The sequence below is a fragment of the Barbatula barbatula genome (assembly GCF_947034865.1).
Source record: "Barbatula barbatula genome assembly, chromosome: 20".
In the NCBI taxonomy this organism is placed as follows: domain Eukaryota; kingdom Metazoa; phylum Chordata; class Actinopteri; order Cypriniformes; family Nemacheilidae; genus Barbatula; species Barbatula barbatula.
This window is the reverse complement of record NC_136783.1, coordinates 13,666,943-13,685,302: the sequence shown is the minus strand read 5'-3', so window position 1 is coordinate 13,685,302 and position 18,360 is coordinate 13,666,943. Positions and strand designations below refer to the sequence as shown.

The window sequence follows — 18,360 nt, the reverse complement described above, 5'->3', positions numbered from 1 at the left end:
CCTACATGACCCAACAAAAATGACATGACACAAAAATCATTAAAATATAATTTAAAGACCCCAAATCCATCTGGCTAAACCCGAATTCAAACCTGTGCATGGAGTCTGTCATTTTGGGATGCACCAAAAGCATTTTTATTATGAATTATTATTATAGATTCAGATACTGTAGTTCAGTAAAACTGTAAAAACCAAACCAAATGATTATTTACATAGATGATTACAAGACTGAGGCCCTATATGAGAAAAATAAATACACAATATCTTCATTGTTGTTATTTTAAGTTACATTAAATAAATTCGAATATATGAACACAACAGCGGTGATACAACAATAGTAATACTAAAAAGAGCAGCACAAATAACAAATAAGACATAGCCCCTTTAATGGTGACATTACATTTCATTATTTAACATGATCTCTGAAGTATTCCTACTGTACACAGAGACGCTTTCACAATGTGCTAAAATCAGCCACATTAGCTATTACAACTGAATGTACAGTCATCAATAAATTATTAATATATTAGTCCCTATTATTTCCATAAATAAAATAAATATAAAGTGGTATCCAAAAGATTGGGACGACTACTGAAAACACTTCCATTCTGATTCATTTCCAATTTAAATATATTTTAAATGATATTGATTTAAAATGGAATATGAGTGAGAAGGGTGTATGAATTTTTTTTACATTATTAGAAATGTATTATATATTGTATTTTATGATAATACATTTATCCCAGAAATGATACTGAATGCATTTCACCAATTTGTCAGCCATGCAGAAACAGGGCACAGTTTTAAACATCTCTCAACATAATTGCTATGCTTTATTCACTAAATGTTTGGCTATTTTTGTTTTCTCAGACTTATGGATCCCACTGTTGAAGGCCTCTGAAAGAAAGGAACTGAAAAATTCAGCAGTGCAGAAGAAAAATGAATGATAGTACTGTGAGACCACGAAATAACCGAGAACAAACTGTGAGTGGCACTAAACTTCTCCGTCACGCTCTAAACAAAGACAACGCAGCACTAGATGAAGGACTCGAGACTTTATCCTGTAGACTGCGGCTACACTTTCCTTCTTCTTTGAGAAAGAAACTGATGGGCTTATTTCAGGTCAAATGGACGGTTCGGTTGATGACTGTTCAGTTATTTATGTCTGCCCCAAAAGCCTTTCACCCCACCAATGTATTGATGCACCCCAAATGGTCTTCGACTCCTTGAACAAACTTATTCTGTAACCAAGATCTTCACCAAGATAAGTGAAAAAAACAACGAAAAAAAAACAAATGTGACCTATTTTCATCATCATCATAATTCTCCTTGAGGACTATATAAAGCATGTTTTATAAAAAAAATGAATATATCATTGCGTATTTATTAAGAGATTTGACTCTTATTACGAACTCTCCATTGTCCTTTGCGCTAAAATACTACCATGCTTGAAAATAATGTCTTTTTATCGTCATTTACAAGTGGTGCCATCTAAACCTCAGCCTATAAATATTGGTGGCCTTTTATAGTTGCAGCCAGTGAAAATATATAAACAAACTTCAATGGCAATTGAAAGCATGATATCAGTCCAGTCGCATACGCAGGAATATAGCTTTTTTTTGCAAAGTCAACATAAAAAAGGAAACATGAGACGTCCGATTTCATCCCAAAAGCAAGATGTGATAATACATAGTGCATAGCTTTGTATAGCACAGCAACCTGTGCCAGCACTGTATAGACAATTCATGTGTTTGGACGCATCTATCAGCTGTGAAAAAAACATTCACTGCGGGAATATCAATATGATAAACGTATTTGCTTCTGCAGTTGGGTCGAACCACACTTGAAATGTGACAGAACCGGTGCTTGTGTTTCCATTTCTTTGATGCTAGCTACAGTAAATAGAAGGGAGGGGCAGATTTGAAACTTTAAAAATAAGAAAGTTGAACATAAGCCACACGAGATGCTTGTAAGTTCCAGGTTTCAACCCCGTAACACGAAAAGTTTGTGTATGTGTGTTGGGGGGCTGGGGAGATGGGCATGGGGACACAGGTGATGCTCACAGTTCAACTGTGTTTCTCTTCTTCACTTCCCCATACCTTGTTTAGGATCATGCACTCCAGTGCTTTGAATATGAATACTTTTTCATAACTCTCTCTGTATATATATTATTTTAGTGCGTAGTGGCACCCTCCGGCCTGCTGGTAGAGCCGTCGCCGGCTCGAGGTGCTACGCCAGAGAGTAGATGGCATTAACAGGTGACGTGGCCTCTGAGCTTTCGTTTCCCTCCGTTTCCTCTTTGTCCTTCTTAACTGTGTATTGGCCAATGAAAGAGCCGTCCTCATTGAACTGACCGTCCCCTCCTTCACCATAATCTACAAGACTGTCATCGCTCTCCTTCACGTTCCCATCCAGAGAGGTCTGGCTGCCCTGCAGAGGCTTGTTGTCCTCATCACTGCTGTTGGACGGAAGAGAAACGAGAGTTACAGTTTGATTATTGTTGGAAAATAACAAGCTGCGATAATAGGGGCCGTGAACTGAGAGGACTTCAAATTTGAAATGTTGAAATTCTCTTGTCTCCCTCAAGGTCGTCTGTGATTTTGGGGCGTCAGAATGAAGAAGAAACCCGGCTAAAAATACCAAGTGTCAAATTCTTGTTTTTCAGACATTCTGCATCTAACTTTAATGAGAAGATTTCCAAAGTTGTCCTTGACAGTTTTGTGCATCAAAATCCTATCTCAACCATAATGTGAAAAACTTCTTACACACACTTCTGAGAAAAGAAGTCACAACAGCAAAACCAAAAAACCCAGAAACTCTTCTTACACTCTTGATATTCTATACATTTTGTTGCGTCTGTAAATAAACAGTTACTGTAGGCTACAGAAATAACAGGTACATATTTCAGCTCCTGTGCTTTACATATCAAAAACATGCTTCTGGCTTTAAACAGACCTCTTTGGAGGGTAAAACAATCATGCATGAGGAACGTGGGGTCCTATGACAACTAAGGGGCACCAGGCACAGCGGAATCAAAAAAGCAATGCAACAGATCTTAAAAATCTTTATGTCCGAATGGAGACACATCTTTGTTTTATGTTATATTGTAAATACACAATCACAAAATATGGTTTACACCCGGGCAACATGCTCTTATCCATTTCTGGGATCATAAAAATGCTTTCATCAACCTCATATATCCTCTTAATAAATATAAACAAAGCACTTCTCTGCAATAAAATCGTGTCGATGAAACATAAGTAGTATTATAGCACCAGGTGGCACGGTCGTCTGCATGCACCGTGGCAACTGGAATATTACATCAGTTTATTTATCTTTAGAGTCAATAAGGAACATTCAATGAATCTAATTTCCTTATTGGCACGCACACACCGCTGAGTTCCAAGTAGCCCAAGTGACAATGAGAATCATTTTTGATTTAATCGATCAATCTATCCTCACAATCAATATCACCATCTTTAAAAATCTTTAGTAAAGGGTAAGCAAACCTATATATTACCTTCATATAACTTTTGATGGTGTATGTGATAATATATATTATTGTTTGGCAAAAATTCGTCATAGTTATGTTTAGTGTAAAATGATGAGAAAATAAATAAATTGTTAAGTTAGTGAATACCATATTATGCAACAATCTAACGGAATTATGAATCATGTTTAAATGAGAGGTAATGAAAATGAGACTAGGACTTTTTATTATGTCAATCATTCATTATAAATACTGCACATATTAATCATAAATAAAAGAGAAGGACGTTTATTCATCGATTAAGATCAAAAAGGAAAAGCAAATGCTTTAGTTGATTATTAAGATTTCCAAAGCCAGATGAAATGAGTGCCTCTCCTCCATACCTTTCCCTTTCCCTGTCAACAGACCTTCATTGGACCAACAGGAATGGAAAACACCCAAGAATAACAATGGTGAAAGAAGAAAAGGTAAGAAAAAAAGATCAAAACATTGTCTCATCAAAGTGGCACTTTAAACTAATAACAGAAAAAACAATGCATTGAACATCATAACTGGTAAACAGCCTTGAGCATGTAATCTGTTATTAGCATATTGTTTATTTTCTAGATGAAACATCCTATTGAAAATGATTGAATATAGATTACTGACAAACCCAATGGCTTTAATCTGCAGAAGCATTCTCTTGTCTGAGATGGTAAGAAATGCATTTAAGAATACCAAACCTGTTGTTAGAATCACTGAACATCTGAAGAAAAAATCTTAGACATGGCTAACCACATTCTTGCATGCAAACTTGTATCTCAACTGCGTTTCTCTCACCAAAGACAAATCATTTCCATGTTTCATGCATTGTATTTGTGCATTTGAGAATGGTTCGCCATCTTTAAATAATGCGCACCGCGATTTTCATTAAACAGCATTTCAAGGGTGTTAAACCTTAATAGAAAGAACCTTCGTCCCTCTACAACTTTTCAACAGTGACACCACAATACTCTATTTTAAAAATGTTCACTTTTAGAAACGAACTCTTATCATTTTGTTTTACGGAGAGGTAATATAACAAGTATTTGACATCTTATTTTAGGTGAAAGTGTTTGTTATTTCCAATTCACTCTCAGAGATGTCTTTTTTGTTAACCTTATAACAGAGTTTTGGCATGACATCATTACACTGCATACAAAACAGTGCCAAGCTTCTAGCTGAAGTACAAATAATTGATCATTAAACACTGCATTTTGTCATTTAGTGTCCATCAATTCTTATTTATATGCTTTGTGTTTGGTCAGGACACGATGTGTTCAGTTCTCCAAAACTACTGATGTTGAGGGACCAATATGTTTAACACCTTTGAAGAGCTTGATTACTCTTCTTTACTTCCTGCCTTGTCATCCACAATGTAACCAATGACATGCTCAGGCTCAGATGATGTGCTAAAACCAAATACCTGTTCTCGTTCCTTATCAACCCAGCCGCCATTTGAAAGAGGGGGGAACAGAAACGTACAGGAAGATGTTGATCACATCATTCGCATGTTAATGGAGATAAACTAAAGCGGTGTAAATGGAAAGGGAGGGCTTAGACGTTAGCATGGCTAAGCCAAAGTGTTTGATGAAATACTGTATTAGGACTCAAAACACACCATTAAATATAATCACACAGCTGTTAAACACGAAATTGCTTAGTGACACAACCAATGATGTATAGTTTTTAATTAACTGGTAGTTGTAAAATGTGTTAGTGCCGTGTTAGACATACACAGTATAAGGGTCAATCAAAAGCAAGAGTTACAGACATATCGAGTATTATCTCAGGTACAATCTTAAAGAAACTGAGAAAGAATTGTCAAAACTGTAACTTGCAAAGCTACAAGCTAATGTAGACAAATAAAGTCACGCTACCATTGTAGCTGACTGTAAAGGTAACTGGCTAAGTAGTTTGTTACAATATTAGTTAGCTAATATTAAAAGTAGCTGCCTGCTATTTTGGTTAACTTCTTTTTAAATTCTTCTTTTTTAATGTTTGTCAGATTAAATATTATTTATCTTGTTTTTTATGGTACACAGACACTTGTTCCAGACACAAAATTCTAGTCCTGGTTAAAAACTGGATTTTCAGACATCTGAGTTAGTGTCTCTTCACACTTTAAAGTAATGTAATGATTTTAGTCAACCTAGACACTTTCTTTAAATCTATAATACTAATAAAAGATGAGTTTATGCAATAAAACTAACAAAGGCCCCTAATGCCAACGAAAGATCTGTCACTTCTGTCACAGGTTCACACTGCCCTATGAAACACCAACACCAAGGGATAGCACATCCAAAAATAAAAATTTCTGTCATCATTTATTCACCCTCATGTCATCGAAACCTGTATGACTTTCATCCTTCTGCAGAACACAAAAGATGATGTTTTGAAGAATGTTGGTAACCAAACAACACCATTAACTTCCATTGTGTGGACACAAAACCGCTGAGTCATTTCTCAAAATATCTTATTTTGTGTTCCACAGAAGGAAGTTTGAACGACTTAAGGGTGAAGTCTTGTTTTTCTGTTTAAAAACAAGGTGAGGTTTCTTCTTCCATCTCTGGTTTGGGTAGTTGACGTAGAATTGTACACAGAGGCCATATTTACACTACAGTAGCTGGTGTTGGTAAGGCCAGGGTAGTTTTACAAATGTGCACAATGGAGAATTTTTAACTCCATGGTACCTAAAATGACCTGAGACACTAATGCATCATTCTGAGCTTAAGGAAACTAACAGCATTATGTGAGAAGATACATTTTTTTGTTTTAAATTGTTATATAGCATTTGTTTGGTTAGTTGTTACGCTTGCTTAGAATGAGAAAGACCCATTGCCCTCTGCAGGGTAAGAGCTACTTTCGGGACCTGTAATAGGTAAAACGAAATAAGCATCGGTACAGCATCATCCATAGCAAAGACTGCATATAAAGACCTCTAAAAGGAACATTCAAGTCCTTTTTCATTAACTGAATACCTTTAGCTGTCTATCATAATTTCTGTAAAACGTGATCAATACTACAAACTTACTGATAGTCAAATGATCCATCTTGGTCTTTATGGTCGACAGCATCTAATGGGAGGTCTTTCTTTTCGCTCACTAAAGAAAAACATAAACATCAGCAGTCAATCGTGCACCTGAGGTGCTACTCACATGCAACACAAGAAAAATTCGCATACAGCAGACAGAATAAATTGTACTGTCAACGACTGGATTTTACCTCTGTATTTACCTCCACGACTCCTCTTGATGAAACAGACAATGAGCAAGATCAGTACCAACAGAGCGACGGCACACATGAGCCCAATAAACCAGCCCTGAGTAGCGATGTCTTCAGACTCCTTGTAGGCTAATAACCAGCAAACAAACACACGGAAGAGAGCGGGAGAAAAGGAGAGGTAGAAAATAAAATGTTTGATGATGCATCCATAAACAACGGTAGAGAAATCAACTCCTATTAGATCTTATATGGATGTACATCAGACGTGTTGTCTACGGTACGATATGATATCAATTCTCATATTCTCAGCTATATGACACCTTAAAAAAATTGTAATCCGATTATGATTCGATACAGGGGTATGTTTCTTCATATTATGATACTATGTGCCTATTTTGCGCAACCTGTTACACTTAAAATATTTTTATTCAACTCTGTAAAAATTGCACGTTCTGTATCACAATTTGAACACATTAAATACAAATAATAGAAAAAACAATGGGGTAAAATCAAGAGTCTAATGACTGATTTGTGTTGACAAAAGTCAATAAAGTTTTTCAGGTTTTGGGGCAAAAATGTGAAACCGGTTTTCATTTTGTTAGTGTAGAATCGATACACCACACCGTCAGACATTTGATCGATGTATCAATCCATTTCGGTGTATCATTACACCACTATTATCTCACACATTAAGAACTTTTTCTTTCTGTTTGATCCATTGCATTAGAAGAACAATAACTGAACTAATGTAACACCAAATGAGACCACAATAAATCTCACTGACTTTCACCAGATGGCACGGTAGAAGAAATCAGACAAACATCCTTTATCAAAAATACATTGAGAACATTGAATCTGAATTTGAATTACCCATCCTTGATCTCTGATAAGAGCATCAAAGCACATGACAGTCTATCTTCAGAGTAATCCGATAAATTAAAATAAAAAAAATAAGACCAAGTAAAGCTAGCAGGTTGGTTTAACCACAAATACTTTTTAATACCACACTCTACACTAATAGATGTGTCTGGTAGCCATTTATGGAATTTAGACAGTGTGGTCTAGCTGTATTTTTCAGGTTTATTTAAACTATCCTATCAAGGATAGGAGCAAACCATAAAGGTGACGGTTTGGATTATTTTGAGCTCTTCCATATGAGAAACCTCCCAAATGCCATTTATATGTATGAAGTATAGTATGAAAGGTCCTTATCATGTTGAGGATTAATATCTTCTTGAGCAGAAAACGCTGTGAGTTTTCATCTTGCTCACCACACCTGAGGCACACATCGTGTAAAGACAGCTGCTGCTAGAAAAATAACAGTCTGCTCATGGATCTACAATGAGCAATGACAATATATACAATAGATAAGGCTCGAAAAACCATTTTACCAAGCATCACATTCTCCCCAACGCTTACATTTATTACACTGTGATTTATAACCCAGCTGAAAAGACCTGGTTTTCTTGTAAGATAACCAGAAAGACTAACTTGTTTGAGAAACATCATTAAAAAGACCATGTCATCCTACCGGCGTCACCAACCAGACCAGAAAAAAACAAATACAGCAGAAATGAACCTGCTAACTGATCAGATCTGGTCTTTTCACCAGGGAATGCATTCAGTGTATCTGCACATTCCCTCAATCAAACCCATGACCCTGGTATTGGTGGCACCAGTTACAGAAACCCAGAAATCGATAAATAAAAACATAACGAAATACAGTTGCATACACTTTATCATAGTTTTTTCTAATTCAAATGCTTGAGCCCTTTTTCTTAGTCCTTTCTTGCATCTCGGCCACCCCTCACCTGTCTCGAACGTGACATAGTCACTGCTGATGGAGTGGTGCTCGTGAGAATACACCCGCAACCGATACTTGACCCCGTCCAACAGCCCGGACAGCTTAATGGGAGGGCCGCGGTTTACTTGAAAGCTTTTCATTATACCATTACCTTCAGGAGAGACACAAGAGAGGTGTCCATCAAAGAGAAAGACTGACCCACAGAACAGCTACAGGCCTCTTCCACAAGATAGCGGGTCATGTTTTGTTAACAGAGTTCATTTGATGCATCCCTCCAACTCCAAATCTAGGTGACAGACATCCACAGGCCATGTTGAAAAATTCTCAAGAGGCAATTTGTGGAAAGAATACTTTGAGGAGATAGAAAATGATGCCGGGGCAAGAATACTAGAAAGTCTTTGCTCAGCACACATCAAAGTCTTGCAGCGGTGTATAAGGGGCATTGCATGCCTCATGGCGCCTGTTAAAAGCTTTGATGTTAAGTTGCTCCCTAATGTTTCACACCGTTTGCTATAATGAGGCAAAGATTAGAGTGGAGGGAGGTGCACCTTGTCTCAGTTATCCATAGACCTCATTTTATCTCTGAGGAAGCTCAAAAGCAGAGAGACACACCACAGAACGCAATGTTCCAATGAGGTTCAATGTTGTTCCTAAGACATCATGCATCATGCAACTCATGGGTTGGCATGAGCTTAAGGAAAAGAAAAGACTGGAAACTCGACATATGCAAAATGTGACCATATGCAGCCTCAGCCATTCAACAATAAAATATGCAGTGAAGAGTCGAAAGTGGAGTTTGAAGGTGCAACTGTGCTTACATGAACAGAAATCTACAGGTGAATATGGCATGTACTGTAATATAATCTGGCACTGTATCAGTGTTTTGCTACAAATATCTAAAAACGGAAAAGTCTAAAAAACTCAATTTAGTAAGTTTATGCTTAAAACAACCAGAAATATTGTATATGCCGATGGGGTAAGAAAAATAAACCGGAAGTTTTACCACTTTATTACAGTAAGTACTTAATCAAAGTTTATTTTCTTTCCAGTAAAAATAAAATGTAAAAAAATATGCATTTAGAGAAGCAAAGTGACCTAAGACAATAAGTCTTGTTTCCTAGTTTAACAAACTATAAAAATAATGAATACAATTATTGCATACATACCATTATTATTATAATTAAATTAGTATTATCTCCAAAACAACGGGGGAAAAAAAAATCTAACTAATTCATATATTTCCTACCCCATTGGTTTTCCCTGTTTTAAGCATACATTAAAATAAAAATGATTTTTCTTTTTTTGTACCGCGCAGGAGCTATTAGCATGTGCATTATTAAAACTACATTAATTCCCACATTACATATATGAAGTGAATTACTGCTAATTATAGTTGTAAATGATGACTCTTGAATGTTATTAAATTCTAATGGGGATAGATCAACCCCATCTCATTTAGGCAGAGATCACCATGCCACACACACACTGCATGCAACCGCCACAGATTTGACACAACATGATGAGCGAATAGGGAACAGCAAGACAAGGGAGGAAATTATACAAGCAAATCCATTTCCACATTTGGCGAGCTTGATTTAACCCCTCACCCAGGGCTATCCTCGATATCCAGCACAGTGCTTCTTAGTGTTAAACAAATGGGTTCACAGCCCATATGCACATCTTGAATTAAAACCAGATCCCTGCTGATACAGTTACACTGCCCTGGTAGGCTATTACATCAGCATATACAGTACACTTCAAGGTGACTCTGCCCTGGAGGAGACCTTGAGCGTGTAACATTAACCCCGCTATTATCCTCGCTCTCTCTAAAACATTTCCACCCCAGATAAAAAGAAACAAAAGCCCAAGGGGCGTCAATCAGATATGCCAGGGCTGCCAGCATATGGGATGCAACAATGGTGGCCAATATGAACTATGAGCCGAGCAGCAGTGGGCAGCCAGACAAAGTGTGTTGCTGGGAAGCCAATGGCAAGGATTGAGAGTGAGCAATCACATCTTATAAGCTAAACAGATAGCTCAAGGACAAAACAGCAAGTGAGAGAGATCGAGCAAGATGGAATATGAGAGAGAGAGAGTTTTGTGTGGTAAACGCTGTAGTAGAACGGCAGTTGTGTATTAGCAACATACATAGATTTTCATGCTGGAGCTAGCTCATACACGTACATGCACAGGCACAACAAACTTTATTTGTCAGGTACTGTCCTTCAGTGCATACCAAAGAAACGTACGTAAACCTACCGTCATACTACGGCTAAACATTTTTTCTTGTTTTCACAAAATAATTTTCTTGATTATTATTGCTGTCTTGTTGTCCAGTAACAATATCTAGCTATGTGAAAAACAAGATTGAGAAGGGAAGTTGAGAAAGTGAATTTGAGCCTATCATTCATTCTGTCTTAATGATGAATGAAACGCATTTAAATAAAGGAAAATCGGTAACACTTTACATCATGGTTGTATTAGCTAACATGAAGTAAAAGTAAACCATATAGTTTTTCAGCATTTATTAATAATGTTAGTTAAAGTGAAACCCGAAAATGAAAATCCTGTCATTATTTACCCACCCTCATGTCATTTTAAACCTGTCTTGACTTTCTTTCTTTCTTTCTTTCTTTCTTTCTTTCTTTCAAAGAACACATTTTTAAGAATGTTGTCAATCTGCACCCATTCACTTGCATTGGTTTTGTCCATACAATACAGTAGAAGTAAATGGGCGATGGCCCTGTTTGGTTACCAGTTTTCATCGAGTATCTTTTTTTTTATTTGCAAAAAGCAAGAAAGTCATACAGGTTTGAAACGCCAAGAGGGCGAGTAAAGGATGACAGAATTTTCATTTTTGGGTGAACGCTCCCTTCAATGTCAATATTGGTTCATATGTGCGTAAACTAATGTTAAAGGGATATTTCACCCAAAGAATATGTTTGCCCTGAAATGAATTCTATTTGTATATGACTCTTTTTTTAAGAATAATGCAGTCGGAGTTTTAATAGCACGTATGCTGGCTCTTCCAAGCTTTAGAATGGGAGTGAATGCAGGATGAGATTTTGATGCTCCAAAAAGTGCTTCAAAGTTTAATTAAAAAAAATATTTAATGTTGAAATGAACATAAACTAAGATTAATAAATGCTGTAGAAGTATTGCTTAAGTTCATGTTAGCTAATGTATTAATAAAAACAAATCCAACCTTATTCAAAAGTGTTACCGGAAGATCTGAAAATCCCTTTAATCTTTTTTAAGCCTTAGGTATCAAGTCAATTTTCATTGTTTGAAGGGTTTTTACTGGAAAACGGAGCTAATGGTTCTGTAGTGAGAACAGCACTCTATGAACCATACGACCGGACTGCTGAATTCAGTTATTACTTTACGGAGCAAAATTCTCAGAGGCCCAATTAGAGTAAAATGTGCAGATCTTGGTTGTTGACTAATTCAGCCCGAGTCCTCTCTCCCCCTCATAGATTTAGTCGAACCTCTCCCTGTTCCAAGCCACCAGTGAAAAACAGAGCTTCCTAAAGGGAACATGCATGACCGCTGATGACACAAAGCAAACGCATCTCCACATTATTATCCATCAGTGAGTAACAGGCTGACTGCCTCGCTACTTTATGTTTCCAGAATATAAAAATGCTTTAAACATTACAGGGAATCAAAGCAGGGAAATATCATAAACGTAAACCAATTGAAAATAACATTTACAATATCTCCCATTCAAATAAAAACAAGCTCCCTGTAATGTTTGTAAGACAAATGAAGGCCCAAAGAAACGCAGTACGAGCGGATGATTTGGGTCTCCAGCAGGTGCTTTACCAGCTCTCGGTAGATGCGTCTGGCTCTTATTCTCCGGCGTGTACTCTATCACAAACACGCTGCTGTCAACGGAGAAGTTGTGCTTCCAGCTGACATTAGCATGGTCACTGTTAACATCCACGGTCACATTCCAGATCTTTACATTCGGGGCTATGCAGAACAAGTGGGAGAGGAGTACACTTAAACATTTTCGATGCACAGAACGGTAAGGTTACATATGCTTTCAAACGTATATTTCTTTTGCCTTCACCACTGCGAGACATCAAGCTATTCTTAAAGTAAATGTCCATACTAATTCTGTGTAATCTGACTGTTATGAACATCAATCACGCCCCTGTCCTAACTGGATGGCTAACTGAGTGAACATATATAATACGTGTCATGTGAACAATCTGATCTGAACGCTTCTCTGCTGATTTCATCTACTAAGTTATTTCAATGCACACAGTGATGATATCAGATACCCAGCAGTTTCCAGTCCACAGTTTTGGGAGAAAGAGGTTGAACTGGAGCAACTGTAGTGGAAGCTGCAGTTGTAGTAGTGGTAGTGGGAGTTGTTGTTGGTTTAGGTGGAACAGCAGTTGTAGGGGCAGATGTGGCTGCTTCTGGGGTAAGTATTTCTGGGACTGGGACAGTGGAAAGGGGAGGGGGAGGGGTTTCGAACATCAAGGCATCTGTAAAGTTAACCGCTGAGAGAGGAAGAAAACACACAAGTTTAGGTGGAGATTCTAGGGTTAGACACCAGAGAGACAAACCATCTGTGAGAATGAGATGTTTAATGGAAATCCCACAATTCCCTTTTCAGCAAAAAAATGAAGTGCGAAATATGGAAAAATATGCAAAATATGGCTGTCATGATTTTGACCACATTGTTACCGTACCCAAAATAATTCTTGATCTTTATACTATCGCAAAATATACATTGTAATACTTAATTTAATAAACAGATAATGACAAATTAATCTTGTAATTTTGTGTTTTCTCTTACAATGACACATAAAATGAGTGAAGAAAGAGGTTGTAACCACTGTTACTTTTATATATAGTCTTAACTCAGTATCAATAATAATTTTTTATATAACGGTTATTGTCAATAATTGTCGTTATATTGTGACACCTCTAATGTAAAACAAAATGAATAATTCAAGTCGTTTTGTGAAATCTCTTATTATGTTGAATGTTTAAATAAACAACAGGATGTTGCAAGCAATAATTGTACTATAAAAACCGTTATGTTAAGAGCCTGTGTGTCATTTTTGGGATGATCTATTGATAGAAATGCAATATAAAATACATAGCTATGTCTTCAGAGGTGTATAAAGAGCTTACACAATAAATCGTTTTGTTTTTATTACCCAATTCGCAACCTTGCAGCTAGATATTATTGAATGGACTTTTAACGGAACACATCCCTGTGTCTAGTTAAAACTAAAGCATTATTTATTTAACACTTTAATTTAAAATTCCATAACACTATTTTTTAACACATGCTTTCTGAAAGTGTGGTACACAGATGTCAAGAAGTTCAAGGATCCTGCACAGGCTACGATATGGTCATTTCAAAGCTGACTGTTGTGCGCCACCTTGAGGAAAAACAGTGCCTCTACAAGCCACTGTGCCACAGTATTATATTCCCATGAGGCATCTGCTTAAGAATACTAAACTCTTAGAACTCTAAAAAAAACAGAGAATGTGGGAAATCCATCAGAACACACAGTGGATTAAGTTAGTAGAAAGGTGAAGAGAAAGATTCAAGAACAGATGCTGGAATATATTACACGTTATTTTACCTTTGAAACATTTCTAGAGCAACAGCAACCAACTCCACAAACATCCATCTCACACAATCGATGTATAACCAGTGTCCACAACACGTTTTTCCAAGACAGACGTGCAAAAATGAAAGCAATTAAAACCCCAGCCAATGTTAATCCAGCCAGCCCATGTCAAAGAGCCCCATAAGGCTTGGTCACGATACGGTTTGCCAGACCAAGAGAGGGCCATGCCAAAAGATGTGAATCCTATGCGCAGGGGTGTGGTTTCCAGTCAACCAAGCCAACGGCACGGTGCGCTCTTACCTGTACTGTATGTGTCCTTTTGATTGACAACAAATTAAATCCTCAAGCAAGCGGAAATGAAGGGGACACAGGCAGAAGCGGTGACGTGCATGGCCAAAGCAATTATTTGTGATTCGTGGCAAACTGATTTAACATGTATTCATAAAAAAGAGTACAGAAGTTTCTTTATGCAGCTGTGCCTGATTAAGCTCAGTTAGTTTTAGGACTCTTCACTTGACATTTCACCTCACATGCTACACGGAACAAACATTTTAACCTGGATACTGCATCATTATTTAACTAACACAAAAGTTTCCAATCATACAATATCAATGTTCCGCAGATCAGATAAGATTCTCCTAATGTCTTTACATTTTGAGTCTATCGGTTTTTAATCTTTCTTTTGCGTTTAATTGTAAACTAATTATCATGTTTTCATTTATGCTCTAATAGTGAAAAAATAGATGTAAGTTTTAAAATATTTATTACTAATCAATTTTTGAATACCAGAAGGAAAATGGAACTATATTGTTTCAAATCAATGATGCGACGAGCATGCTGAGATATGCCAAGCAAGGCATGTGACAGGAAGTGATGTCAGGGCTGCTGTAGCAAGGTGCAATCAGGGATTAGGGGTGAAATAGGTACACGTACATCATATTTTTCTTAAAGCAGAGTTAAACATTACCTTAACCATTAGTTGTGCGTCTCTTAAGGCACAATAGCAACATTTAACCAACATCACAAAACTATAATCATCTATACTGAGAGCAGATTCAGTGACTTCACAAAAGTGCGAAGGTGAAGCCCATCCCTGAAAGCACACAATGATTAAGGAGGGCAGACCGACAAGCAGACAGACGGAGAAACACTGAGGGACAGGCGTCAGTAGACAGTGCAGTTCAGCATATTTCAGTGTTTTTTTATGTGTGACAGGTGAAGAGTGTTTTAGAAGCACCTACACCAAACAGACTTGCCTTTACGAAACAAAAATATATGGGAATATAACGGAAAATATAATACAATCTATTCAATAATACATTTCCATATATTGGAAACAAGTGCCTATGAAGAGCGGTAATTCCTCATGTATTGTTTAATACTATATTATATTACCAATGACTTATCTTTATATCTACAAATGTTCAAAATATACATTGCTAGTGTGAGTGCTAGTGATTGCACAGAATATTATATATGATATAAATATACAATAATATATTAGATATGATCAAGTCACTCAACTGCACTGTCGCATATTGAAGGAAGACAGAGAAAGAATGTGAGGCAGACAGAGACTAAAGCTGAAACAGAGCAAGTGAGAGACGGTCAGGCAGGTCATCCATTCCCCCATTACCTACAACTGTAGAGTCAGTATCTGGGGTGCCTTCAGTCAACACCACAAGCAAGACAGGTGAAGAAGAGAGGAGAGAAGGTCAGAGAAGAAACAGAAGAGATCAAGCAGTTAAGACAGAAACAGAGTTAAAGACACCACAAAGCATCAGGAAACAACAGTGTCCAATGAGAAAGGAGGTATTAGGAAGAGAACAACAGGGATGGCACAGACAACACAGAGAAGACCGACCAATGATTCTGCTCTCAGATTCACTAACAGAAACACAGAACAGTGACACTTATTTGCTGACCTTCATTTGTGAAATGTGGCGACTCTACGGCGTACACCTCTCCAGCGCCGACCTGTGTACGAGCCGCTAGGTAGAACTTGTATCTTGTGAAACGGTGAGGCAGGTTCATCATGTACTCCGTCACGTTGGGAGGGAAACTCTGGACCTTCCTCTCTCCCTCTTGTGTCCCATTTACTGAAGACGCACATGCGGAGTAAACAAAATGTTGTAACTAATAATGTCAGTCATAATTTTAATGTAATATACAAGACATTTTCTAACTTTACTAACTTTTCTATGAGCCCCTTTGCGCAATGTTCATACAAATGTCCTTGTGACCACAAGTGAGTTTATCACATTCAGTATTGACATTATTTGCTTGTCAAATTTGAAACGTGGATTTATTTTATTTCATTTAAAAGTTCAACGTCAATAATTTCTGTCCTTTAAAACAGACCAAGAGATATTTATGTATGTCTAACTTAAAATGACACGTGACCATTTAATGGTTTTCAGGTGCATTAAAATGACACAACAATCACAATTACGTTGCCAAAACATTATATTTCAGTTTCTATCAACAAGGACTTAAACGACACAGAGGTCTTCAGAGGTGTATAAAGACCCTACATAATGATGCATTATGTTTTATTAAATTAGAATGAGCATTTTCTATCTGCATACAACACGCTGCCCCTTAAATGGAATTCACCATTATGTTCCTACAATAGCCCTAAACAGACAAACTGCTCTACAGAGTGTGTTTCATAAATACGTTATCTCCTTCGGCAAAGAAGCAAAAATGTGATAACCTCTTTGTCCCTTGTCAGCCACCATAGTGCTTTGAAAGGGAGGGGTGTGGAGGGAGCCGTTGGTTGCAATTCACAATTTTTGGTGTGCATACATTTCACAAACTGTACCTTTAAGAGTACTTTTACGGCGCTTTTCCACTGCATGGTACCGACAGGTTTAGTAAGGCTCATCTCGGTACAGCTTACTTCACATCGGCTCATTTTGCTTATCCACAGCAGTTTAGTACCACTTCAAAGTGGGTGGGGATTATAAACTTATCGTCATAGTTTCGCCACCTTTACTACCGTAGCATCGATGTGAACGCGACAGCAACATATGCACGACACAGGAGTATGGCGGATGGCAGCAAAACCAAATACTACTAAAATAACAGAGAGTTTGGGAAATCTTACAGCAAAGAGCAAACAACGATAATTTGGTTTGCTCGACAGTGCACAAGGGTAAGCTAGTGTAGCATTTAGCATTGCGTTAAGGGTCTCAATCTCTATATTACTGTCACGAAGCATATAACAAAATGTCAAAATTACTTATTAAAATGTAAGTAAATGTGTTGCAAATCCAATGACGCTGGTACGGATTCTCTCTTGGAACCTCAACCGAGGTGGTCCTATAAAAGGATCAGGAACTAGGTACTGTACCCAGTGGAAAACCCCCCAAAAGTGAGCTGCACCGCACGGTACCGTGCAATACTATGCAGTGGAAAAGCACCATAAGTGTTCATTGTACATACTTTTATTCTTTTGATGTGTAAGGTGTGCTCACCTGTGTGATACTGAAGCGTGTATCCAATCAGAATACCATTTGGTTCCAGGGGCTTATCCCACTTCAGGTGAACCACATCTGTGTGCTTCTGAATCTTGAAATACTTTGGGGCGCCCGGCTCTATCAAAAGATTAGGTCTATTCATATTATGTTTTCAACACAAACGTCACATATTTGCTATCTGATATTGATGATGATGAAATGTTGAGCAATGTGGCGAAAACAGAGCATAGTGACTCATACCTCCCTCCTTTGTTTCAAACTCCACAGTGTTGCTTTGTGGACCCTCAAACTCTCTGTTAGCCACGACCATGTGCATCTTGTATTTGCTGTAAGGATAGAGTTCAGTGAGGATGCCAGAGGGATGTTCGGACGTTGTGAAGAAACCTTTGTGCAGCTTTGTCCGGTTCACTTTCAGGCCCTTAATCAGACTGGCCTCCCTCCAGTAGTACAACTGCGGAAAAGATGCAAGTTAGTTCGGTCATCGGATCAGGAACAAAACATTTTCTAAAAAAGAAGCACAATGTATTAATGACTGTCTGCTCACCTTGTATTCCTTAAACTCTCCGTTCACAGTGCTTGGGTCCACAGGGGTCCAGTGAACGTTTACTTTGGTGGTGTTGATCTTTGACACCCTGAGGTTTGTAGGTTCAGCTGATGGTTCTGAGGACACAAAAAGGGTAAGTGCACCTCCAAACAGTACAGATACCTTGACAGATTAGATGTGATACATTAGTACTT

General features: G+C 37.6%; 1 protein-coding gene across 2 annotated transcripts in view; it reads right to left on the bottom strand.

Annotated features, from left to right (window-relative positions):
* Positions 1 to 370: 370 nt before the first annotated feature.
* Positions 371 to 18,360, bottom strand: part of nfasca (neurofascin homolog (chicken) a) — a 45,760-nt gene continuing 27,770 nt past the window's right edge. For both annotated transcript variants that reach the window (XM_079482895.1, XM_079482896.1), the window contains 7 exons: positions 18,167 to 18,282; positions 17,863 to 18,073; positions 17,620 to 17,739; positions 16,066 to 16,239; positions 6,734 to 6,862; positions 6,543 to 6,612; positions 371 to 2,458 (listed from right to left, as the gene is read on the bottom strand). In XM_079482895.1, the coding sequence (XP_079339021.1) occupies positions 2,230 to 2,458; positions 6,543 to 6,612; positions 6,734 to 6,862; positions 16,066 to 16,239; positions 17,620 to 17,739; positions 17,863 to 18,073; positions 18,167 to 18,282 (1,049 nt within the window). In that variant the 3' untranslated portion in view covers positions 371 to 2,229. The remainder of the gene's footprint in view (positions 2,459 to 6,542; positions 6,613 to 6,733; positions 6,863 to 16,065; positions 16,240 to 17,619; positions 17,740 to 17,862; positions 18,074 to 18,166; positions 18,283 to 18,360) is intronic.